A 27,750-nucleotide genomic window follows, 5' to 3' on the forward strand; every position below is an offset into this window, starting at 1 on the left:
AAATAAAATTAGCTAAAATCAACTTACGTCTTCTCTCACAGATGCAGACAAGTGTCAGATTCTATATGCCACATGCTTTCAGTTAGATAGTGGCAAGGTTCTTGTTTGGACAGGCACTTCACTTGCATACACCAGGCAGCTCAGCCATTTACATGAGTCTTTTCTGCTGTGGATCTAGTTACTATATAAACCCTTACGAACTCAGTACTAAACCAAATGTCCTCTTTGAAACGCTCAGCTTTAATGACATAAACAGTAGTGAGAAGGCTTCTTTAATAAAATTATGAGATCTGGCATGAAGAGAGAACAACACTTCCATATGCACCTCTTTGACATAATTGTGTTACCTGCCAATCAAAAGGAAAACAGAAGTCACACTTGCTACAATGGCCCTGGTCTCAAGCAAGTCTACCAGCTCCACTAAAGCCTTCTGTAGTCCTTCCTAACTCCACTATTAACCCTTAACAATATCCTTGATTAAAGACAAGCCTTTTGTGACTTAGACATGCATAAACCGCAGGATTTTCTTGCTGTTCCGAGAGCTCAGCCTTTGCACAGTTCCTCCAGTTAAAAAAAATATGAAATTCTTCACTTTTATTTGTTCTTCCAAGTCTGAACTTAAATTGCAGCAAGTTTAGTCTAGCCATGACCCATACTTTTACCAGAACAAGCTTTAATAAAGTGGATTCGGCCTGCACCAGACCCTATTTTGTCCCTGCACCAGACCCTACTTTGTGTCTGCAAAAAATTAAGCTGGAGCTCTTAAAAGTCACAGATTATGTTTGTATTTGCAAAGTCTGCAGTGACTGGGCACTCTTGAGCTTACTGAAATGTAATCATCTACACTACAAAAAATGTTGTAAGAGCTCTTCTGCTTTCACAAACGCTTCCTAGAAATGGTTCAGGAGTCTGGATAAAGCAGGCACCAGCAGCAACCTGATGCCTAGAGCTTAGATGGGGATCATCCTGTGCCCCGCAACTTTAAACCCAAAGAGGACATTTTGATTACACTTACACAGATGTAACCTTAGCATATTACAAATTTAATGTCACCTACCAATGCAACCATGGCTTTCACAACAGGCTGGAGAGCCTTTCCTGAAGGTAATGATGAAACTTAATCTGTTGCACTTTCCATACCCTATTCCACAGGATCATATAAAATCTATCAATAAGCCTATCTTTTCAAACACTTGTGTCCTAAACCATAATCTTAATCCTCATTCTAGCCCTAATGAAACCTCAGGAAAACGCATTCAATGCAGAATACATCCTGGAGTTAACAAATGCATAGAAAAACTAAGACTTTTAACCTATCTTATTCCAAACTATCTCCAGTCCCAATCTGAATCCCAGTTTAACCATAATTCAGCTACCTATAATCAAAGTAGTACAGACTGGAGGTCTACCACATGTGTTGGCACTCAAACCTCATTGAATGGTTGGACTCGATGATCTGGTGGGTCTTTTCCAACCTGGTGATTCTATGAAGGCCTGACCTTGCAGGATTTAGCCGTACGCATGCCTATTCAAGACTTCTTTCCCAGAACACCAGAACAGTAACCTGCTAACCACACTGTCAGCAAAATTAACGATAAGGGGCAGAACCTGACCAGAAGCATCCTTCAATCTATCCTAATGGGCCTTTTCCGGCTCAGGTCCTAACTCTACCTCTTGCCATATAACACTAACTGAAATTCAGCTCGGTAACAGGGCTACCCCTGCACATCATTTAATTTTGCCAGTACTAATGCACAGCCCAGTCACATGTTCCTCACGTAGCAGCCAGCAAGAAAATAAGATCTTCACCTCATCTTGTCTCAAAAATGTCTCGAAACATAACTGCAGCCAAAAGCATAGTCTAGTGACATTAAAATAAAAATAGGAAAGTTTTTTTTTGCCCATTTTGCTAATTAATATGTCAGAGCTCATAAAGAAAGACTCATCAGCTTTTCTCCAGCACTGCATCATCTGAAAGAGCTGTGTCAGCAGATACTTCAGCAGACAGTCAATACATACTAAAAGTGTTCTAAGCAGTAAATCAGAACACACAAAAAAAGAATTTCAGAATAAAATAAAAATAGCTGCAAAGAATTCAGTACTCAATTTCAGTATTTGATATAAATCAGGTTATATTTTATGAGGAACAATCTTGCCCTTCCTTATAAAGGCTATCCTCCTAGCCTTCCTGGAATTACTTTTCTAAAAAACTGAGAAATAGTGAAAAATTGAGCTCAAGTTTGCAGATTTTTCATCTTTGTGAATTTTCAGGGATCTTCTCTACTTTATGATAGAGACATCACTTGTCTGCTTCTCATTCTCGTGGCTGGAATTTAGTTTAGAGAATGCAGATGCACCGTTTCTGAGCACAAAGGAAGCTCAGAGGATTCGGAGAAGATGCCTCACACACATACTCTGAACTCTGGTGTTTTCCAGAAAAGGCCGAGCAGGCTGCACCAACACAGTACTCCAGTGCCAATGGTATTGCGGAAAACATTTGTGACACTAAGAACATCTGTAAACACCACTGGGTGAAAGACAAGCCAGCCATGAGAACCAAAACTCACAGATGTAATTTGGTGAGGGTGAAGTACGGACACAAATACGCTTATGTGCTCAGGATGCATTCAAACACACTTGAAAAATCAAAACTACTTTTTAAGGAAAAAAAACCAAACCATATCTAAATCCACAACAGCAGAACTGCTGTTTGTGGGTGCAATATATAAGAAGACAGAAAGATGGGGCTACAGCTACAGATCCTTCTAATGCCTTGGTCTTCCAGAATTGTGACAAACACTTTTTGAAATACATACTCACTCCTAACTACTGCTGCTGCTCAGTAACATGGAACGTGCAAAGGAATACAAGAGCTATACCAAAAGCTGAGACTAAATGCTAGAAGCACCACCAGCCCAGAAGGAATAGAAAGGATATTTCCCAAGAGAGAATTACTCAACTGTGCATTTCATAGAAGTCATGTTGAAGGAGAGAAGGGATAATTGCATTGATTGTTAGTAGGTGATAATTAATTCTGTAGAGAAATATGTTTAATTTCCTGAAGTCTGGAATAGGATGGAAACTGTTCATTCTGTAATGAGAAAATAAGTGTTTTGCTCCCAGCACAAGAAATTGCAATGTCTCCCTTAGCATGTTCTTAAAAACGGTACCTATAGGAAGGCAGCAAAATGAACAGCATTAAGAGTTCTGTGATGTGACTGAATCCCAGCAAGACCTGTATATGGTATATAATACCAAAAAGCATACAGTAAAAAGGGACCAGAGAAAAAGAACACTGTGTTCTTGAACTAACCTTTGAAATAAATATTTGAATGAAATGATGGGAAAACTGAAACTGCTGCTTGATTCTTTTTATGAACAGTTAGAAAATGGAACAGAGAGGGGAAAAACATTTTTCAACAGTAATTGAACAGTATTTAAAGTGGACAGAATCAAGAAAAGTAATTTACCCTCCAGCCTTCTCAGAAGTTAGGTAGCTTCTTTTATTCTGAAGAGGAAAAAAAAGAACAAAGGTTCCAGAGGTTGTATCTATTCCTTACATGAGCTGTTGACCACCGGTTTTAGTCTAGGGAAAAAAGATGTCAAGTGCACGCAAGAGGTCTATGAAAGATAAGTAAGGCAAACAAGACGAAGTTCAATAAGCATGGCTTCACATTTTCATAAAAAAATTTGCAGGAGTCTTCAAACAGAAAAATTTTCAAAGCCATAGTTTTTAAGAATCTTGAGAAGTGTGCAGAACAAAAATCAAATGCTGCTAAAAGTGATACTATAAAGCTTAATGTACCAGTAATAACAGATTGCCAAAGAGTTATGGTCTCACCAGGTTACCTTCTAATATTCTTTGACAGCACTGAATTCCACTGATCTTTGGAAAATTGCATGATGTTGCAATGTTCATAGTAATTTTTCCGCACAAGAAAAAAACCTCAAGGGCAACACCCCTAGTTTTCTTCAAATTGACAAGATAATTTCTTTGAAGGTCTCACATTCCCAAAACAAAAAGTTGAAAGAATTTTTTTTCTCCTCATGAGTGATAATATTACAAGACAGATGAATTGCTCCTTGATTCAGAAAGATCCAAGAAGTTCACAGACTTGAGAAAGATGCCAGAAAAATTTAAAAATAATTTGTCTAAGTTCAGGAAAAGGTCTTCAGATAAAGGAAATCCACACCTGAGAACTATAGGACAACCAGTTGCATAGACAAGGAATATCATAAACAATCCAGAATCTCATAGCTGACCTTCCTTTACATGAATCCAGATTTTTAGTTTTATCAAAGAAATGGAAAAATGCAATCACACCACAAAGGGGAAGCCTGAAACTTAAGTGTTTTATAACATCAGAAGAGATTGCTGACTAACTTCAGTTTTCTAGAAAGTTTAAGGTTTCTTACATCAGCTTATATACAGCTTGTGAAAAATTACAATCTTACGTGACATTTCCTTCAAAGTTCTTATAATACAAGAACTGCAAGTTGTACAGTGCCATGGTGTGGTTTGTGGAACTTATTAAATAAGCAGGTACAGCAATGACAATAGCATGGACTAATTTTTTTTTTTCTTACTATGGCCTGAAAAGCTTAAGAAATCATAAATTGTTTCTACTGCACAAGCACAATGGAAAGAAAAGCATCCTGCAGAAATTTTTATTGTTATCTTCAATATTCCTGGTAATGGAAGTGGAACTTGGAGCAAGAAAAAAGAACAAAAAATATTTCTATTTCTCAAAATGTACATCGTTTAAGTTTCCACAAGACACTCTGCATTTGCCCCTACTTAGAAGGCGCTTTCTTCAGTTTACAGCACCTGCACTGAAAAAAAAAGTTACAGCTCTTCCTGCAAATGACTTGGCTACATCAGTGCCTGGCAAAGAACAGTCCCTAATTCATCACTGTACAACTTGGAGTCAGTGCACATAAAGTAATGCCTTAATTTGAAATTCTTTTAGTCACTGTAGTTTCTGTAAGCTCATTTCATTTACTTCTCAGACTACTTTGAAGTTGATGACTTTCCTGCAAAATAAGAGAACAGCTTACCCGATTTGTGTCCAGCCAACAAACCAACTTTGCTTTCATCTGCCACTGGAGGAATAAAAGAAAAGACAAAGATCAGAAACTTATTTAAATTCACGAGCCTTGCAAACACTGTCATACTATTTCAGATACACAGCACCTTAAATCTTTAAATAATAATAGTTTGTAAAAAGCCTTTTTTTACCTAATCCACCTGGAGAGCTTCAATGTCCAAAGATCTGAATCAAAGCCCGCTGAAACCAATAAAAGGACTACCAGCCATCCTTGTGGGTTACAGATCAGGACCTCAGCATTTACACACTGAAAACTGAGTTGTCAGAAGAGCAATTGCATTTGTAAATAACTCATCTTGCCAGACAAATTACAGGGCATAGGAGACTTGTAACATTTTCAGATCAAAGAGCTCAACTGGCAAAAAGAATCCAGATGTGGAAATCTTCCCATCTGAAAGACATTTCACTGACTCACACGACCCTCTGCAGACAATAAGGTCTCCCAAAACCTGATCATTTAAAAGCCTTATGCTTTTTTCTGTGTTATGGTATATTTTGTTTCATCTGTAAACCATTCCTTTCTAGTATGGCATATCAACTTATGAAGAAAGACGCTTACAATAGCAACAGTTTGCAGACAAACTAGTGGAGGAGCAAATTCTGAACGTAACAAAAATTGTACTTTTTCTTCAGTAACTTTCCTTCAGTCTATTATCATATATCTCGAGAAACTAATTAAAACACTCTCCCAGAGGGCTGAGAGGAAGAACCAATCACCATTTCTTAAAATGAATTCTATGCAAAGAAATGGTGCTAATGTAATGTTAGGGATGATAAAACAAGTACAGGAAATGAATGTTAGGGTTGAAAGCTTATCCTTCAACCCTGCCAGCCCAAGTACTCCCTTATATTATGCCTTAAAATGTGATCTCTTTATATGATAAAATAAACTGTCAAGTCATACCAAAAATACTATAAATGGGCATTTACAGAAGCTTTGCATAGTGGTCACCACAAAAAGTTTACATACAGCGTTATCTGCAATGAAACAGGAATGTGCTGTTTTCAACCCAAGAAAGAGCAGTGCAGTGTTGACACCTGGGAGCTACTACTGGGAAAAGAATCACAGTAATTGCTTTCTTATATTCTTTCTTCACTTCTCTTGTAGGGAATCAGCAACAGATCCAGGACTGGGATTCACAGCCAGAGTCATGAATCCACAACTGACCACTGTATCTCTTCTCCACATTTGTAGTCTGATTGTCATCTGTTTATCAAGTCAAATTGACATAGTGTAGAGTTTTACTGTGAGGCTGTTTGAAATGCTGTTTGAAATATGTTTTGAAATACTGCTGTTTGAAATGTTATGCAAAAGACGCTGCAAAATAAGAGAGCAGAGAGGCTACTGAAAATTAGAAGTGCAACCAAAATTCAGGGCAGTTCTGTATTCCTTTTCCTTTAACCTTTCTTGTAGTTTTTTCTAGTCCCTAGAAATGGCAACTATTTAAGCTCCTTGCTATGCAGTTTGATCATATTACACAAAATGACCAGGCTTGTATTTGCTATAAGGATAGTTCAGACTTCTTTTCCTTCTCCCTCCCCCCAAATTTACCTCTAAGAAACAACAACCCTTGAAAACTTTAGTCCCAAAGGTTAGTGTTTTGACAAGTTATGACTGTATGAAAACAAGGGAAACTGATTTGCAACCTTAATTATTGCAATCACTAATGGCAACCACTGTAATACATGATAATTACTTGCAGCAGGTTATGTTATAGTACATACAAGCTTTAAAAAAATAGATACCAAGGTTCACAGCAATTTTTAAAAACTATGCTGATGACTTGGTTTGCCTGAAACTAAGTTTTAAATTATTAAAAGGATAAATCCATTTAACTTAATCATACGTTACACACCAGCTTCACACACAAAAATTAGATTTTAATACTGGAGGGAAAAAAGGAAGAATAAAATGATTAGAAAATGAAAAATAATCTTACCAGAATACAAGGTTTGCATTATGAGTTTAAGCATATACACCAAAATGGGGAAATGCAAAAATTAAAGTTTTATATCGAAGTTTGAGCAAAATATGTGTGCCCCTCCATGGGGTAATTTTCATTTCATGGGTTATTATGCTTAGGTAGTGATTTCTAGGCTGGCCATCTTTCATTAGACTGAACAGGCGTGGCACAGGCAAGGCTGTTGGATAAAAGAATCTGGTTGGGGCAGAAAAGAAGGCAAAGGCTAACAGGAGATAAATACTTTGTATACCAAAGTCGAAGACTTTGTAACTGAAGATTTTATTTAGGAAGTGTATATAAGATGTCCTGTTCCACAAAACAGCAGTCGAAAACAGTAGTCTGCATGATGTTAAAAATTCATGCAATGATTCATTTGTGACAAATGTAGTACTTCTCTGGCTATCTTTCTTGGCTTTTGGAAAAAAAACAATAGCTAAATGGAAATTTCTTTTCTAAGATTCTACCAGTGTTGGCCTATCTTTGCAGGAAAGCCCAATAAAGATTTCAAATGGGGAAAAATATACTGTCTGCTCTTAAAACTCAAGTAAAAAAAAAAAAATCTGATTATTTTTATACTGCAACATCAAAAAGTAATGACATGGCATTTAACTTTGAAAAACTTGAGCTCAAAAGCATCAGATTTGGGAACATGCAGTGCCAGACTGGAATACATCAGGAAAACATTTCTAACAACATATCAATGGTAACTGTTTTTATGACCACCCTAGAAGCACTATATATTCTTGAGCTAGAATTCTTAAATGCAAAACATTTTAAAAAATGAAACTACCTAATCCGGGGACTGTAAACACAAAACTCAAAAGTCTGGGAAGGATCAGTGCAAGGGAGTAAATGCGGTAACAATTGAGACAAAACTTCTCCTTAACTTCTAAAATAAGGGACTATTTCACATTTTGAAATGTGCCTGGAATTCCAAGGGACATTATGTTCATGAAGTTTTTAATGTTACTCAGTGTAAAACTCTTTTTACACTACCTCTTTTAAAGCAGCATCTGCAATTGAGGAACTGCATTTTCACCACACAGGCCAAGTGCATAGTTGCTGTCAGTACTCAAAATAATTGCTAAGATAAGAGTGACAGAAGTTCTAAAGCTATTTAATAAAAGCACGGACATCTGGGGTACTAGCAAGAACACAATTCTGAAAGATGGATTATTACCAATACAAACAAATCTTTCCAGCTGATAGCATACAACAAATGGGAAAAACCCCAACTGTCTATACCATAAATAATCAGATGCATTAGGATTTCCTACGGTAAAAATCTCTGGAGTGCTGTTTCGCTTTAAGAAAATAAGTAGTATTGTTCAGCAACAGCAAAGCACCCACCAATGCATCCATGTCCTTCCACATAATCTTTTCATCGCCATTTGTGTAGTCTACTCAAGATAACCAAGGGGATCGTTTTATTTGAATTGCACGATTTTTAATGGATTAGTAGACAACAAGCCTTATGTGCTGCCTCAAAGTTTGTGTCAAAATATAGTCCAGGTTTACTTAAAGGTCAACTGTGGTTTAGAGAAGCAAAAATCAATGCAGCTGCCAATTGTGATAACTAATTTCCCTCCTTTTGCCCAGTTCAATCATGGCACCATTATAACATTTTTTCCCAAAACAAGGGCTTACTACTGTTCACAAGATACAGGGTAGTACCACTCAACTTGGTGCCTCTTTTCTGGGATCAGTTTTGCACACTAAATAAGACTATTGAAAAACCTCTAAACATGTGAAAGTCACTTGCATTTCTGCTGGACAAACTGACACGTACCTTTGAAGACCAGCTGCAGTTCTGCATTCAGAAAAGAAGCAAACAAGGATTAAGATTACAATTAATGAGAAAAACTAAGAAGAGACTGAAACATCAAAAAGAAGTCCTTCAAAACAAATTTCCTGATACATTTATTAGTCTATAGGAAGCCTAATATAAAATTTATTATATATTAAATAACAAGGACTGTATTACGAAACCACACACACAAATTATACCTCTGTGCTTTTTAGAATCCATCAGTTCCTATGGTATAGACACTTGAAAATAAAGCAAAGCAAGCAAAGCTACAAACTGCTCACTGTTTTTTTCTGATGAACTGTATCCTCACTCAGCCCTTTCATCATAATAAAGTACTGCATCATCAATTAATTTTAGTCAATGATAGAGCCAATGACATAATTCTCCTGCCATTTTTATTTTCTTGGCAAAGTGTTTCCCCATCTAGGAGCAGCATAAATCACTCAGAGAAATGGCGTCAAATGCTGGCTCACAACTATCACTTAGCAAAGACTGCTTGCTATTCTAGGTTTGACTTGTAGTACTGCGTATGAAGACCTCAGGCTTTTATATTTAAATATACAGGAACAATACAATTGTGTCTATTAGGAAGGGTAAACATGCACTGTCTTAAAATATTTTGCTTCAGTAATTCCCCCCTCCCCGCTCCAGCAACAGTGAAACGTAACAGAAGGGCCCCTTCTCTCCTGTTCTGGGGTCACCTGGTCAGCCACTTTGTTCTTGAAGGATTACGAGTCCCTGACAGATTTCTGTTTACTTCAGTGTTAAAAAGCAGTGAGACTAGGAAAAAAGCTTGCACAAGGGCTAAGGATAAATTATACTCATGCAGCAAAAAACGTAAACCTTTTCCAAAATGGCATCTAGCACAACATTCGAGATGCCCTGTTCAGCACATTCGAAGACAGGAATAAATCACATCTAGACCAACATTCGGGACTCTCTTTCTCACCATACAAGGTTTTCTCTAATTAGATTTTTCAGAACAATTTTGTTAGAACTGATTTAATACCTCAGTTGTATTCAGAGAAGATCCCCAAGGGACACATCTTGTGTGTCAGCACACAAGAATGAAAATGCCTAGGCTTGCATTTACTATTGCTACTACTTGCTGTTGAAGAACCATCAATGCAGTTGATGCTGTCTTCTGGATACATTTACCTTTAAATGGAAGGTTTTCTCCTGGCAGAAAATAACATTGTTTACAATTTCCCAGCCAGTGATAAAAATTCTTTCACTTTTTTCGAGTAGCACAACAACTACTAACTCTTGAAGGTTACACTGCTAATTGAGGCCATCACGGCTTCTTTTACACTTTCAGTCTTCTTTAATCCTCTCTCACCTTTGGTTCCAAAAAAACTGTACCAGGCTAAAACTGATCCAACTCCCCCGCTACACATCTCCCGCATGTCATTAACACTTCTTCCAGACTCCTGGGGTTAAACCACAAGTTCCTAATCTAATCTGCCATTCACTGCTTTAAAACATTGATAGGGAGCAGATCTAAGACAAAGCATAAGGAACAGATTTACAATAAAGTGTACTTAAAAGTTACTTCATTATCATCTGTACTTTCTTTCTCACAGTAACTATACATTAACTTAATTGCTATTTCCTCCATGTAATACTTTAATAATCTAAGTGCATTAACAGACCAACTCACTTCAAACTTGCACTAAAGCAGTGTAAGAAACTACTACCTCAATCATGTGCTACCACTGTCTCGGCTCTGTCACCATCACAGTTTGTAAGACGCTCCCACTCTGCACCACAGGAACCTTCCTTGAATCTCAGAACACGTCTACAAAACCAGTCCAAAATGTTGCTCTTCCCCCCTACCCACTTCTGCCTTTGCATCACAGCTCACCTTCCCCTCAACTGCAGCAACGCGGATTTGGTGCAAAATTGAGTAACAGAACTGGCCTTGTTAAAAGGCTTGCTGTTCACACAGAATAAACCTAATTTCAGTCTCATTTCAATTCAATTCACGTTACCCCATCACTTAATAAATGATTTTGTTTCATTCCCTACTTAAAGATCCTACAAATAGAAATTTGAAAGTCATTTAAACTAAGAAAGCTACATTGTGTTCATTTCTAATTCTGCAGAATGGCCTCAGAAAATGTACATCTAATAGGACAATACTAGAAAGTTACTCATGACATAAGCTAGAGTAATTTTAAAATCCATCTTGACCCTTGACCCCAATGACAATCACAGCCATAAGAAGTACTTTTTCCCAAACCCATGACATTTTTGTTCTTGAAAGTCTTTCTCTTCAAGAGATGATTTGTTAAATTACTGTTATAAGCCTGTAACACTGAGAAGTCTGTTAGAATTCAGAGCCATCTTCTTCTCCACATCCTCATTAATGCCGTAATGAACTTAAATGGCTCCTAAATGCAGTTCTGAAGTTGGTTTCAACCCAAAGTGGCCTGACAAATATATTCCATACATACAACGCAGTTAACAAAATAGCAATTTTAAAATACGAAACCACTTTTTGTCCCACTAATACCCTAACTCTCACTAGGGACCTCCCAAAACATATTTTTTTAATTGTATCTGAATCAAAACAGTTTAAATTGAAGAGTAATCTCCATTAGCTCTGCCTGATCCTAATTTGGTTGCGAGATATTTATTTCAACATCCAAAATTACATTTGGAATAATCTGGTTCAGAGCAAACCATGAAGTAGCTAATAGCTAGTAGCACCTTGACTGCATTTTTCACATGTGAAAAATTGTTTTTTTTTCATTTTGAGGTGTTTTTTCTGTAATTACAGAACTGTAATCGAATGTACTCCTTCAGTAACAAAGAAGTTAGCATTTAGTTAAATATTGACTTCCTTGCAAAATACTCCATACCCTGCATATTCATTTCCTAATTATTCCTAAACACATAAAAGTTGGCCAATATCTTTAATAAAGAGGCCCCAAGGTTAAGGGACTCAGAGTATGTCTAATGATGCTTTAGCAAACAATATTTCATTCACATTTAAAATCAAGTAAAGCACATTTCTATTTCTTCAGGCTGTAGTGCCTGATCAGTTAAAATCTACGGGCAAAGGAACAGGGAGTTGAGCAGTACCTTGGGATAGTGGTCATGGATTATTATACCAACATCCTCAAATATAAAACTACACAGTACTTTGCCTGAATTGATACAAACCAAAACTGCTATATACTCACATGATTCAATTTCATGTTGCTTCAGGTTAAAACAAGCCACACTTTCATGTGTTTGAATATAATTCCCATGGCTGTAGTTTTTACACTACATTTATGCATAGCCTAAATCACTCCTGTGCATAAAGATTTATGGAAAATAAGGGTGTCGGACATAAATAATAAAACACCTTCTTTCCCTTCTTCTTCTTAGAGCATAGATTTTCACCTTCCAGTGCAACATTAAAAAAAAAAAAAACAGACTGTCATTTATTTTCCACAAAAATTACCTTTTTAATACAGTCAAAAAAGAAAAAGCCACTACTGAAAATGGATTCTAAGGAATTTATACACAGAAATTTTTCTCTAGACAAGTGTGGTAATGTATGGAAAAAAAATATGTGTGTCTAGAAAGGTTAGAGGACCAGAAAAATCATCTCTCCAATGACTTGTGTGGAAGCCATTTTCTATGCTACAAGCACAAGTGCAAACCTGGCATGCAGTCTAAGTCAGATTCAGTTGGCCCTGCACATATTATTGAAACCACAGCACAAGGAGACTCTTTTCTTTGCCAACTCATTCAAACACTGTCATCTATAACAAAAAAATTTCTGCAACTGAGTGGATGTGTCAGGTGCCAGGACCAGTAGAGGAAAAGGAGTGGCTGTGCTCTTTTGTCAACACCAGTTAACAAAAAAACTGGAGTTCTTCAATTACGGCAACTCCAGACACTGCTGGTTTTGGATTCACGCTACTCATGAATTTAGCAGTTAAGATCGGTGTCTGATCATATGACTCACAGCACATAGAGTACAGCATAGAGCCCCCCATAAACAACTCAGTGGCAGTGGTTTACAGCCTCTGCTCCTGTCCAGCTGTGCAATCAAGAACACAGAACTACACCAAGAGTCAACAAACTAAACCATATCTGACCTCTGGCAAGTAACCCACAGCTTTTTCTGCCAGTGCCAAGATCCTATCATTGTTAGATTTACTCTGCAGAGCGACAATGACAAACTGACACAACATGTTGGCAGCGCTGAACATTTTCTGATCATTCAGCCTTATTTGCGGATATTATTCCCTGTGTACATTAATTTATAGTTATTATAATTATTATTTTCTAAATATATACAATTGGAGGACAGATTAAGCACTCAAAAGGTTTCTGGGCCTAAAATATATAAAAGTGAAAAAAAAAATCAATGTTATATGGGTTTCACTGTGAAACTATGTAATTAAAGATTAGTCTTCACTTAAGATTTACTTTTTGTGTATATATCAATTCTCTTCAAAGCCAGAAAAACCCTTACTATACAATTTCATTAGTTCCCCAATTTAATGAATTTACTGTTTCCTCAGAAGGTTCACAATCTGTAGACATATTGGGATTCTTGCGTCTCTTGTGTTTAAAATTTTCTGGGTTTTGCCTTTGATGATCCTTCTGATGGTGATGCCATTGTGTAATCCATGCCTTTGTAATCTTATAATTAGGCAATGGATGCATTATATGCATTTCAAAGTAAAGTGGAATGTTTCATAAGTGAATGGCAACACAGATTTCATATTCATGCCCTGTACTACACCAATTCTGTTGTCTACTGAGTTTATGACATTATTCTGGTACAGAGACACAGGCGATTTCTGGATCTTATAATCCGAAAAGCCTGTTATGTCTTCCCAAATCTGTGGAAACACCTGATTCAGAGACAACTTAGTTTAAAAGGAAAGAAACTGCATCTAGGTCCCATTTTAAAGTCTCAGAGCAATCCTTCTGGACTCCAATTCTGTGATTATTCTGTTCATCATGTTAGGTTTATTTTGGAAGGAATTGGCAGAACTTGAGAACAAAATAAAAGTAGTAAACGGCAGCGTTCATGACTACAGGAAAAAGAGGGCACAGTAGTTATACAACCATTTTCAGATGGTAACAGAGAAGGTGTCCCCTAAGTCTGTTGCCTAGTTCCTCTGTGATGCTGAATAAATCTTCCTCACAAGCTCAGCTGTGGGTCTGTGTGATGAACACAGCAATATAACCCATTGTTTTCGCAGCAAACAAGGTACTGAAATCAACACAGCTGCATGTTGGGATGGGAAGTCACTATGGGTCATGATTGCAGTTAAGTAACAAGCAAAATATAAAAATAAACAGGAAATAAACTTCCTTCCCCAAAAATCCATTTTGGAGTGTGCACTGTATGAATGCTCAATTTGGAAACACAGTTTTATATATCAAATGACTGGGATTTTATTTGCATTAGAAGCATTCTATACTGCAGTTACTTCACTTAAGATTTTCTTGTTTCTTCTCGTTTTACCCTTCCAGACAGAAATTTCTGTTTAAGATCTTTCAAAAGGTGGAAAGTCAAATATGGTACTTCACTGCTAGAGAATAACTGCAAAAGGTCCTAGCTTTCATCTTCCTCAGCTTCTTTATTTGCCGAGCTATGTGCAAGCAATTTTACTTTGTCTTTTGTTATATAAAAACACAAGATGAGTGCAGTTCTGTCATAGTCCCTCCAGTTCTTTAAATAACTATCTCAGGTAAACAGGTTTACCTTCATATCACGATACATGAGAAAGATAAAACATTATTGCCTCCAATCAGACTGATTATCACCTTTGTTTTTCACCTTCACAGCAAAAGGGGCATGTGAAAACAGCTACCTTGTACGAGCAACAATTTTAAATATCTTAAAAACATCTTCATATCTAATTTTTATTTTATTTTTTGCACATGATTTTATTTTATTTTTTAACCACAACGATTTAGTGACTCATACATTACCAAAACATTGTTTCTGGGTGTTAAGTACAGACTGTTTACACAGATTGGAATCTGTCAATATAAATGAATACAGACCAGGGCAAAATGAAATACAAATTACCTGGTAGTTCTGAATATGCTCTCAAGCACATAATTTTATATTTATATTCCTGCCTGTACGCATCCTTTCTAGTGACTTCGGTGGGAAGTAACCTTTCTAAAGTAAGTAAACCTTTCTAAAAGGTTTTCTAGTAGACTCCATGCAATATAAGTTTTGACTCAAGCCTGCAAACACATTCCTCTGTTGAGGAGTACTTCTGTTCTTGAAAAAAGAATACCTATATGTCAAAATGGTAGAACTGAACTGCAAAAGGATTAATTTCTGGTCTGGTCATGCAGCAGCTTTAAAATTTTGCCTTAAGAACGCCCCTAAATGGCTTTTTATCCACTCTTATCATGCATTAATAACTACTTGACTTCCCTTACGCTCCATTAGAGGAGTACACACATTTTAGGTTACATTAAAATATTGCATTAAGATGACAATAAAAGTCAACAATATGAAAACCAAAGACCAATGTACAGCATTTCAGGAAGAAAAAAATCAGCACCACTATATTGGGTTTGCATGTCAAGGCTTTGGTAGCAGGGGATGGCAGGGGTGGCTTCTGTGAGAAGCTGCTAGAAGCTTCCCCTAACTCTGACAGAGCCAAGGCCGTGGGGCTCCAGCGCCCACCTGCTGCTGGCCAAAGCTGATCCCTTGAGCGACAGTGGTAGCACCTCTGTGATCACATAGTCAAGAAGGGCAAAAAATGTGCACAACAGCAGCAGAGAAAGGAATGAGAATACGTGAGAGAAACAACTCTGCAGGCACCAAGGTTGGTGAAGAAGGAAGGGGAGGTCATGTTGCAGGTGCTGGAGCAGAGATTCCCCTGCAGCCCATGGGGAAGACCATGGTGACGGAGGCTGTCCCTCTGCAGCCCACGAAGCTCTGTGACAGAGCAGATATACACCTGCAACCTGTGGAGGACCCCACGGCAGAGCAGATGGATACCCGAAGGAGGCTGTGACCCCACAGGAAGTCCATGATGGAGCGGGCTCCTGGCAGGGCCTGTGGACTTGTGAAGAGAGGAGCCCATGCTGGAATAGGTTTGCTGGCAGGACTTCTGACCCCATGGCGGGGCCAGGCTGGAGCAGTCTGTTCCTGAAGGACTGGACCCTGGGGAAGGGACTCATGCAGGAGCAGTTCATGCAGAACTGCAGCCCCTGGGGCAACACATTGGCAGCTCCATGAAGGACTGTTCCCTATGGGAGAGACCCACACTGGAGCAGGAGAAGAGTGTGAGCAATCCTCCCCCTGAGGAGGAAGGAGAATCAGAGACAATGTGGCATGAACTGACCACAATGCCTATTCTCCGTACCACTGTGATGCTGGAGTGTGAGAAGGAAATGAATTCAGGAGTGAAGTTGAATCCAGGAAGAAGGGAGTGGTGGGAGGAAGGCGTTTCGAGATTTGGTCTTATTTGCATTATCCTATTCTGAGTGGATTGGTAATAAATTGAACTATTTTTTCCCAAGTTGAGTCTGTTTTCCCCGCGATGGCAACTGGTGAGTGATCTCCCTGCCCTCATCCTTATCTTGACCCACAAACCTTTCATTATAATTTCTCTCCTTTGCCCAGCTGAGGAGAGGAGTTACAGAGGAGCTTTGGTGGGCATGTGGCATCCAAACAGGGTCCAGATGCTGCAACCAACAAAAAGCTATCTTGAAACTATATGTGAAATTAATTGGCTATTTTCTATTAATGGCATACAAAATCTGATCCAACAAATCACACAAATTTATGATTAAGGACATCCTAAGGGTAGGTATCAAAATTACTCTGTCAACACCTGAATTTGAAAATAATAAAGAAGGGGTGACAAAAAGAAGACTTAAAAGGAAAGAGAAAAGCTTACTTAGTGTTCTTTGAGGCTTAAGAACTTTGAGAATTTTTCCTTGAACTCTCATTAAAACATGACTCAATTTTCAACTGCAATAACCCTTCAATCTTCCACCCGCAAATGCTTTCCTAGTACTGAAAAGACCATTTACCTTCTGCTTCACCCACCCTGCAAGATTTTCTGCACAGCATTGATGGGTAGAGGACCATAACCTTAGCACTCTTCAAGCATTTATAAAGATCTTCTGCAACACTTTGATTGCTTGTGTTTGTCATTGTCAATGAAGAAATATATAACTTGTCTTAGGAAAGTTAGCCTTTGTCCAGTGTATTTTTGCAATCATTTATATTCTATAAGAAAATGACTTTTGTTATTGCTGTTTTGCTACATTTTTTAGAAATATATAACCTGTACAGCAATTCTTTCTGTTCATTTTGACAAAAGCTCCCTCTTTTCTGCAGCTAAGATTTCAATACAATGGATAGAGTGGCCTTTAGGAAAAAAAAAAAATCCAAGCCTTTCTTCAGCTTCAGTAAAAAGGGTACTTGCAATTAGATGCTACAGGAGCCAGACCATTGTCCCCATCGCTGCAGTTCCTCTGCAGAACTTACTCCCTGATGTTTGTGTTTAAGAAACAAAAGCAAGAAAAAGAGATGGTGCAGATGGGCTGAGGCTAAGAAATGTCACCCCACCCCATCTTACCCAGATCCATGCTTTTCGAGGCTTTCAGATTAATTGATTCAGACTGCTTGGCTGGTGTCAAAGATCTGAAGTTGATGTGCTGATCTGTTAAATGCACTGCTGAATTTATGATGGGGCTGCAGTTAAAAAAAAACAAACCAAAAAAGACATGTAAAATATTTAGGCACCAGCTCAAAACACCAGTGAGCTAATTAAAGCATGCACAACATACATGGGTTTCTCCCTTCAGTTGCTTGCAGCTATGCATTTTAAAATCAGTTATTGATTCTCAACTTTCTTTTGTGAGACTTAACACCTCCAGTCACTCGTTTTTCATCATGGATGCAAATGTGAATTCTTAGTGATAATTGCTTTTACACAATTCATATTTTATTTAGCAGAAGAAAAGAAGAACATACTAGCACCTGTGTTTTTTTTCTCCCATTTTGCTGGTTCAGTTTCACAACTGCTTTCCAAATAACATGCTACAGAAAGTTGGAAGAGTACTGCCGATGTGCCTGGCTCAATTCTTCTTCATCTGCTACTACAAAGCTGTTTTACAGCCTTGAACCACTCCTGCAGAGGACTGGAGGTCTTGTGGAGGGTGCCATAACACACTGAAGAATTCCAAAGTATCATGGCTCGGTCTTTTTGTTTTGTTCTGTAGTTATTTTGCTTCAAGTTAGGCAAATATCTGAAGCTTTCAAATTTCCCCTGAGTGAAACTCAGAGTAGTTTTCACCCATGAGGAGTCAAAACACCTCACTGCAATGCATCTGAAATCTTCCCTGTTTCTTTACAATTAGAAACAAAATTTTAATTTTTTTTTAAATACTCTAAAGCCAAAAAGCAATTACAAAATTAAATACATTTATTGCAAAACTCTTTAGTCAAAAGGTTTGGTCTCACTGTGTTAAAATGCTTTCTAGAGTTCTTTTGCTGAAATGTGATTTCAATGAAATCAGTGTGATTTGACATAGCAACTCAATTTCAACAAACCTTACGTTCCACAAGGAAAACCAATACAACACTGGAAAAACATCAGCGTGGGAGAAAGAGCCTGTAAGTTCATCATAATTTTAATATATCATTATAAGAGGATGTTTTTGCTCCGAGCTTGTTAAAAAACTAGGAGCAGATCCTAGGAAACAATTGCTGTTAAGAATTTAATGCAGAGTTCCACTAGTCTTCGTAGACTTTTGTTTATTTACCATGCCATATATACCTGCCTGGGACACCAGAAATTATGAAATTACTCTAGTGAAATGACTCTACGTTAGTAAAAAAAAAAAAAAATTACTGTCTCTTCATTGTATTAAGAATTCAAGGTACCCATAATAACATATATCATCTCTGATACCATGTGCAATCAGTCATTTAGAGGGTAGTTTTTAATCACATCCATGCACACAACAATGGAAGTATGGCTAAGTTTTTAGCTGAAATACACGCTTCCCTAATATCATTGCAATAAAACAGTTGCATGACTATCAAAACTGACTACGGACAAAATGAGTAACAAGTGTTCAGCATTGAATTTTCAGCATTAGAAGTATGAGAGACTGAAATGATGCTTTGATTTCTGCACTTCCAAACTTCCATATTTACTAAGGACATTAAAGCTCGAAGCTGCCATTAAGCACGCCAGCCTTTACTAAAGGTATTAAACTATTTGAAAGATCTACCCAACGCATTTACAACTGGGAAAGTGTCCATTAATTTTCCCCCTACACATTTCAATGTTGAAACCTGAAGTTTTATTCTCTAACCTCAGGAGTGTCTTTGGGTGACATGCTGCACAAGAACATTCAGTTTCCTAAAAACTGAACTTGGCCAGGACTTTCAAGGCCTTAGAAGATTTCAGGAACTCCATCTACACATAACACCCATTGGTACAGCTTTAAATCCACCTTTTTTGTGATTTTTTTTTTCTTTTGTTTTTTGTTTTACTTTAAGTGGGATTATGTTTTGGGATTCTTTTTGTTTTACTGAACACATGCTGAGTATTGTGATCCATATGTCATGGATAGCAGGCATACTGCGGCTTACAAACAACTGAAATGAATACATTAAATGCCAAAATAACAATCCCATCTTACATTAAAAGATCAATCAGGTGACTGTAAGAACAGTGGTCTAAACTTTTACAAAATAAAAAGCTATTTTAAAATCAGTTAGAACTACAATCACAACCACTCAGGCAATTAGGGTTGTAATAAAAGTCCAACCTGTGATTATAGTCCTCATTCAGCAGATCCTCACTGGGATGCGGTGGGAGAGGTGGTGGGGTTTCATTTTCAATATTGCCACGATCAGACACTGACAATTCTGAAATAATAATTTAAAAGGGGTTAAATAAGCAGCAGAAACAAGTACATTACACCAGTTCACTGATCAATGACTGGACTGGAAGGCCCCAAGCAATCCTAAAGTGAGTCAAATTATTCAAATCCCTAAACTAACTAAACTAGAATTAAAAACACACCAAGCAGAAAATATACCCCTTGGGATTTCCCGAAGAGCCGATTTTCAGATTTGCATATGCATAACTAAAGATAAATATAGACAAACTTTGTGCTTATACTGAAGTTGAGCGCAGGGCACAAACTGCTTTACTCCATTTGAGTGGATTTTCACTTCCACATAGCTGCATCCTAACTGATTGTAGGTTCATGCTTTCATTCCCTTTGATGGGGAGCATTTGCCACCTTTCATGTACAGAAGAGAACCACAATCCAGCAAAGAGTTCAGAAGAAGAAAACATTTTCTTATTCCATGGCAAGAGAAGGCAGAGGCGTTTCTGAATTACAGCCTTCATTTTGCTACTTCTTTCTTTACTTTTACAAAAGGCATTCAGCTCACACCAAAAAAATTATTTTGGACCAGGAAAAAACATGAACTACTCAATTAAACCATTCAGTGGTTTGCTAAACAACACTATTACGTATCTGCAGTACCTAATATGACTGCTGTGACTGCTCTGTAGGCCAGTTTGTTGTCATCCTGTAAACCCACCTCTCAATCTAAAGGCCTAATCTTATAAAAGGTCCCTACATTTTTCAATGCAGGACGTGTTTTCACCCCTCCAAAACTTAACAGGAAACACCGACACTTAGGAATTCTTGGGTTTCAACGGCAAGTAAGCAATTTAACAACACTGTCACGCCACACTCATGACCTGTTCTGTTGTACCGAATGTTGCTTATCTTTTTGCAGAATCCTGTGTGAAAGTACTGATCTAACTTGAGAGAAAAACTGTTTACAGGAAGGCGATCAAGCCAGACAGCAGTACATTATATGTATTAGAAAAGAGTGCAGAGATAATTCCCCAGAAGCAAATAAACAAAAACCTTCCAACAGAAAAAAACTATTAGCTCAATAACCCTATAAAACTCCTGTTGGCTGGATAGGCTCCTGAAGATCAGAAAGATGGAAAACAGTTCAAATTGTGTACCTGAGGGAAAGTGAGAATGCCACCACAAGAAAGTGAAGGCGAGCAGATGAGGCGAAATGTTATAACAAGACCCTAAAAAATAAGGATTGTGAGCCTGATGAAAAAATACAGGTAGCTACTTAGCATATGTAAACATTGGCTTCTTGATCGTGTTCTTTTAGGTCGCAATTTAAGGACAGGAAACAGATGAGAAGTAAAAGGCAAGTTCTCACATCAAAAAGAATTTAGAACAAAGGGAAGCTCATACAGTTGAATGTAATTAAATATCTGAATGATAAATCAGAAGGTGAAAAAAATTTCCTCATGTAAAAACACTCAGAACTACTAAAAATAAGTAGACTACGGCGTGCAGGATATCAAGTATGCAAGAAATGCAGGTGGAATTCCCTGTAAGTGAGTGCAAAGCAATACACACAGGAGTAGGGGAAAACCCTTGACACATATAGAGAGGCTACTACTTTAGCAATCGCCACTCTGGAACAACATAATAGCAGTGCATTGGATTGTTCTTTGAATATGTTTAGTGAAGTCAAAAGGAAACAGACATTCAGAGCCTTAGGAAAAGTCCAAACATGCATCTAAAACTTAGAGTTAATGGTGTGCCTAGTTTTTAAATAAGACATAAGATCTCATTCTTGGCATCTGAAAGAGGACGTAATATAATTCAGAAACTCATGGAAAAGGTGGCAAGGGTAGTTGGACACATGCAGAAACATTCCAACAATGAACACTGATTGGGATTCTTTGGTTTGGAATAAGAAGCAATAAAAGAGGATACAAGAGGAGTCTAGGAAATATAAGAGCTATGGATAAGGTGAAAAAGAAGCTCTCACAGACTGTCTCATACACACTAACTAGAAGGCACACAGCGAACAATAAAGTAGCACACCTATGACAAACACAAAGTAGTATTTTTTCCTGTACAATTAAATCATGGAATTCATTGCTTTGAGGATGTTTTGGAAACCACTTTTTAAAATAAATATTAAGAAAAGGACTAGAAGTTAGAGAGGTATCAACAGCACAATGGTCCAAACAGAACCTCTAAACACACTGACTACCCAAAGCAGGAAACAGATATCTGATGGAAGAGAGGAGAAGGGGAATAAATAAATCACACCACACCCTATGGTGTGGCTTACCCTCTGATAGCCACAGCTAGAGAAAATGAGCATATCATGTAGTTACATTAACTCTGTTACACGGTAACTAATACGTCACTTCACAAAGGCTGTTTTGTGACTTGCGCTACACAAATGGTACACATAGAAAAATGTCAAGACTTCCTGAGTGCATTGGAAATGATCACAAGGGACTGCAGCTCTCAGCAAAATGGGAGCAGGAGCAAAAGAGTCAGAGCATTTAACCTAAGAGGGAGTCACTGGCTCCATGTTCAAGACCTCAGGAAATGATCTCAACAGATCCAGAGCAAGCAGAGGAACAGCTAAGCCACTAAACAAAACTTGAATTTTCATATATTAAACAGTTTGGGAGAATAAATAATCGAGTCTAAGATACGTATAATGTTTACACGCAAAATTTCGCTACTTAATTTTTCTCTCTTGACATTATCACATAGGTTTAAAAACAGAGATGCTTGTCGAAACAAAGACTTGTCAAGTCTATAGTAGTGGAGAGAGTTTATGATTATTCTACTATTTAACCAGAGAGATGACAGCATTTCCCCTATAACCATATATAACGTAGGGATATAAGAAATACATAAGAACCTCTAATGAAACACATTCCAGTAATCTTTCAACACCAGAAATGTAAAGCTGCTGGCACTGAAGTATCATTTCTCAAAGAGGTTGTTCTAAAAAACACTGAATCTGTGCAACAGCTTGGCAGAAAAAGAAGTGAGGACCTGAAGGCAGCAAGTATTATTCATGCAAAAACAGAACAAACGCTGGCATTTTAATATTGGATCGGTATCCCCTCCCCCTTTATTTAAATATCCACAGGCAAGACAAAATGCAATGTTTTGGCTATAACCACTCTTCCCCAGACATTAGATTTTCTTGCTCATGTATAATAAAAAAGACTCTTAAAGCAGACAGCAATATTAGCAGGCCAGGCTTCAGTGTATTTTTGCTGAGCTTCTATAAGAATTTTATTGGCAGGGGCAGTGAACGATACTGGAAATAACTTATTGGGAAACATTAATTGAGAAAGTGACATTTTATTAAATTTAATACAGCTCCTGTCATTAAATTCTTACATTAGATCCTGTATTATGTTAAAAATCTCTTCTATCTTTTATTATTCTTCGTAAAATGTACCATCCAGACTTTAACAACCAAGATCTGGATAGCAGACTATAAGAATGTACAAGGGACTGTTCCCGCCTGTCACAAGCAGCTCACCATATCTGTGACTCACATCTTTAAAGAGACACATAAGATGAAGCTCCTTACTGAGTTAAATGAGGGCTGTGCACAGACGCAGCATCTGGCCTTCAGAGATGCCTTAAAATACTCAGGACAAAACTTTATAAAAAAACAATGCAAAAACGATTTTGACTGAAAATAAGCGAGCGCTTCATATGGAAAGGAAAACGAGTATTAGGTTAATAATAATTAATACTATGACTTCAAAATTAGAGAAATAGTTCTACAATATGCAGGACTACTGTAAGACCAAAATATGTTTCAGCAAGGAATTTTCAAAGGGGAGCCCTACTGTAGTCACTCTGCTGCTGAAAGTGTCTGTGCAGTTCTCCATTAAAATCACTTAAATTTTACTCATCAAATGACAAATCTTCAACAGAAATTGCAATACAATGATACTTCTAATTAAGCGCTAGAAACATCTTTGTCATATGTCGTCTGCTGACTGCAATTATGAACTGCTCCCAGCAGGTCATTACTGGGGAGCCCCAACCACATCAAATGCTCCTTGACCATAGCTCTCAGCTGCACTCCAGGGCATCCTTTACGCATCCCCCACACACGCTTATCTGAGGCCATCACATTGTTTTGCTATAACACCTTCTTATTATCACCACTCTTTCACTAAAAAGATGTCTATTGAAAACAGTTTTTATGAATGAACTGCAAAACAGTCACCCTGATTTTTGGATTGCAGTTGAAGAATTCTTATCTGGAAGTAAAGCTCTTCCACATACTTTATTTTGAACTTTATTTAAGTGACAAGTTAGCTTTTGCCATTCACCTGTATCAATGGCTCCAGATCAGTTGCTTATCTGTTTTTAAAGGAACTGTTTAAAGGTACTTGCTGCTTTTTGATCCTTTGACAATGGCTAACTCTACAGGGCAGGCTAGTTCCAAGGATGACTCTTTTCTCCTGTAACTACAGAATCAGTGTAAATTCTATACAGGAGAAATATAAGGTAGATTTAAACAAAATGATCTGATCTTTGAACATTTACAATGCTTGAGTCTATATCTAATTCTTCACCTGGAGTCACATTGTCAAAATACTGAAGTCAAACCAAATATTTACCCCTAAATTATAGGGAAGTTTCTCTTGAGTTTTACAGATACGGGCTCTTTGGTTTTGGTTAAAATTACCCCACACAATCATTGTAGCAGCCTATGAAACTACTTTTTGCAGGCCACCCAGATTCCACAGTTACCTAGGGAGGTGGGAAAAATCATGCATAATTCAACCGCAGCAAATATTTCTTTTCCTACTGGAAGGTATTTTAAGTACGTACTTGGCTTGAAGGATGAGAGCACATTTAAAAGGATAGGGGTGAAAACCACCTCAAATACTTAAACATTTCAAATAATTAGTATCTTGCTGAATCAGGTGCAAACGGGACAGATAGTACAGTATGCCATCAGAAATGAAGGAAGACAGAAAAATAATTGCTATTAAAAGCTCTTACTTAAATGCTTACATGTGCTCATACATATAGGTTTTCTTTCTACAATGTAAACAACTACCTATTTTTTTTAAAACTGGTTCATTAATATAATTCCAATTTGTAAATTAAGGGAATGTTTCTAACCTTTGAACAAATTTTAACCTAAAATAAATTTTAGCCTAAAAGAAGCAAGTGTACCTTATGAAAATCACACTTTTATATAAATTCATTTAGCTTATAAGAACCTACAATACAAAAATCACTGTGCTTATTAAAGATATATAGAAAATAAACATTTTGACAACATATATTTTGCACTCATCATTTGTTTTTTTATCCAACCTTACGTGTTGGGGCAGCGAGCTAGAAACTGTTACTTAAACTGGAATTTGTGCCAGGAATCTAATTCACAACTTGAGTCAGCTCTCCCACCCTTGCTGGATCTTCAAGCCTCAAAGTAACACAGTGTGCACTTACTCTAATTAATCGCTTTTCTAGTGGCTGTGGATTTCAAAAAAAACAAAACACAAAGCACTTTCTTTTAGCAGAGAGAAGGATATTTACAGACTACCTTTTATTCTTTCCTGAGGACTACATGTTACAAATTGCTGAAGATTAGAATCATTGCGCCGAGAAGCTGCTGCAAAGTTATGACTCCCATCAAACGCTGATTTTTGTAAAACTCCCTGGTCTGAGCGTTCCTAAGAAAAAAACAGAACCACACATCATAAAAAAAAATAAAAATAATTCAACAACACAGAAGATCAGCCGTCACTACAGACAGCGCACAAATACAGTGTAATGTGTTCTCTGTACATTGTTTTCTTTCAAATGAGGAAAGATACCTTCACAGTGACTGTCTGGTTTTGCTGACCATGAAAACAAAACAATATCTAAGGAATAACAATCATTAAGAATGATGCACAAAAACGAAGACTTTTTTTTATGACCCACAACTGGCTTCATTCAAAATTCTCCATCTGGGAGGGCAGCTTGTGACATTGTCAACACAAGAATACAGGCAATGCCAATGGTATTTTTCTGCCAGCCAGCTGGTTCCCTTCTCTCAGAGACTGAGTGCATATGTTCTGCTGATCACACGCTAGAGCAGTTTTGCAAGTAAGGAGTTACACCAAACTCCCAAACGCAGGTCTTCTGGCTAGCAGCTAAACAAACTCCTGTCACACCTCTAGTCAGCTTTGCTTTTGAGACATTTCTGCCCACCCCTACGTGCCATATCGCCTAATTTATTCTCCTGAGCAGTTGCTCCAAAGGAAAACCGGGGGAAAAAATAGAAATCACAGTTTCTAAAACTGGGACAGACCCAAAAAGATGTTTCTGCACTTGTTATTCAGGAAAAACAGAAAACCCACACAGGGGAATATTATGGCTAGTTTTCAAAATAACCTTTATAGTTTCTGTGATTTTGTATCTGTTTTCTGAAGGGACCTCCGACTGGCTTCTGTTTTTAAAGTGCATGTTCATTATGCCAGCAAATGTTACACTAAATATATAATTTCTTAAGTTTCATAGTCACATCTACATAAGAAATGCATGTATCTAACCCGTATAATTTATTTGTAAAATGATACAAAATGTTTAACACATTGGCAAGTGATTGCCTGCAAACCAAAGCAGAAGAAAGGCCAGAGTGCTACATCACCCTGCAACTTGCCTTTCAAGCTTAATAATAATAATTATTAATAATAATATAATAAAAATACTAGTAAATTATTAGTAAAATAATAATAATAAAATTTTAAAAATGCATCTCAGAACACAAATCAATGTTGGAATGGTTATGGTGACAATCTGGCTACAAATGTAGTCTCAGTGTAGACAAAACATTCGCTCCTCCTCACTGCAGCACGAGCCATTTGAAAATGCTATTTTGAACCTCTGTACAGAAACGCCCACACCATGCAGCCACTGACAATTACGTTTCTTCTTGTTACTGGAAATTCTTTAGCTTACATATGATTCCTTACGTTGTGAGGCCCACATTTAACTACTTTTCCCTGTACACTGCTAGCTAAATAAAGCTTTACAACATCCAGACTACTACTACATTGGAGACCATTCCCAGTGGGATGGGGAGCCTTAAATTAACAGCAACAACAGATCTGCTTTTCCAGCTTTTTGATAAATGACAATCAATATCCCAACAACTGATCACTAACCAGCCTAATTGGAGTATTCAGTGTATAAAACATAGCTGTCATGGAAGACCTCCATTAGTGCCTGACCAATAAAAACAATAATGCATTTCTAAATGTATTGTCCTTCTATCAAGCTGAGATGCAGTACTTGGGAAGCTGTTTTGGGGACAGGAATGAATGGGCAACAACCCACTTCTGCTACGGTCTGCAGACTCAAATGGAATTACAATTGAACCTAAAAGACTGCCCTATAAAAATAAATTCCTGACTAAAATGAATTTGATTCAATCAAGACCTCATTATGCATTCTTCATAAGGCACGAGTCAAGATTATTTACCTTTTTCATACATCTGGATAATACACAAAACTAAACGCTTAACTACAAAAGGCAGCCTCATGCTTCTATTAGGTCAATCTGATGCTTGATTGGAACATTCTAAAAATACTTTGGCTTTTGTTAAATGAATAAAACTTGCAGCAATGAATTTTATTTGAAGATAAGCTTGCTTTCTTACATCACAAGAGTACACAATAAATACAACATATACCTTAATTCTTCCTTACAGCATAATGCTATGTCATATAGAAAAGGAATGCAAAAATGTGTTTTTCCTCTAACACACATGAGAATTGCTAACAAATCTTTTTCATATTTTCCTGAAATGGCTGACATCAGTGAGGCCTTTGCGAAGTGTCCTCCCAACAAGGGAAAAGCATAATATTCAGAAAGTAATATACTTCTAAATCTGTTTCTCCAACAATCAATGATGGTAGTAAATCAAATAGAAAATTATCAGGAAAATATTAAGAGTTAATTACATTAAAAACACATGCATTCTCTCCCCCCTCTCAAATCTTTTATGCAAAA

At 37.3% G+C, this 27,750-nt stretch overlaps 1 protein-coding gene across 2 annotated transcripts in view; it reads right to left on the minus strand.

Annotated features, from left to right (window-relative positions):
* PARD3B (par-3 family cell polarity regulator beta) overlaps window positions 1–27,750 on the minus strand; it is a 429,894-nt gene that overhangs the window by 174,207 nt on the left and 227,937 nt on the right. For both annotated transcript variants that reach the window (XM_069860945.1, XM_069860946.1), the window contains 4 exons: window positions 25,294–25,423; window positions 19,665–19,764; window positions 17,459–17,574; window positions 5,059–5,103 (listed from right to left, as the gene is read on the minus strand). In XM_069860945.1, the coding sequence (XP_069717046.1) occupies window positions 5,059–5,103; window positions 17,459–17,574; window positions 19,665–19,764; window positions 25,294–25,423 (391 nt within the window). The remainder of the gene's footprint in view (window positions 1–5,058; window positions 5,104–17,458; window positions 17,575–19,664; window positions 19,765–25,293; window positions 25,424–27,750) is intronic.

The sequence above is a fragment of the Phaenicophaeus curvirostris genome, chromosome 7 (genome assembly GCF_032191515.1).
Source record: "Phaenicophaeus curvirostris isolate KB17595 chromosome 7, BPBGC_Pcur_1.0, whole genome shotgun sequence".
Lineage (NCBI taxonomy): Eukaryota > Metazoa > Chordata > Aves > Cuculiformes > Cuculidae > Phaenicophaeus > Phaenicophaeus curvirostris.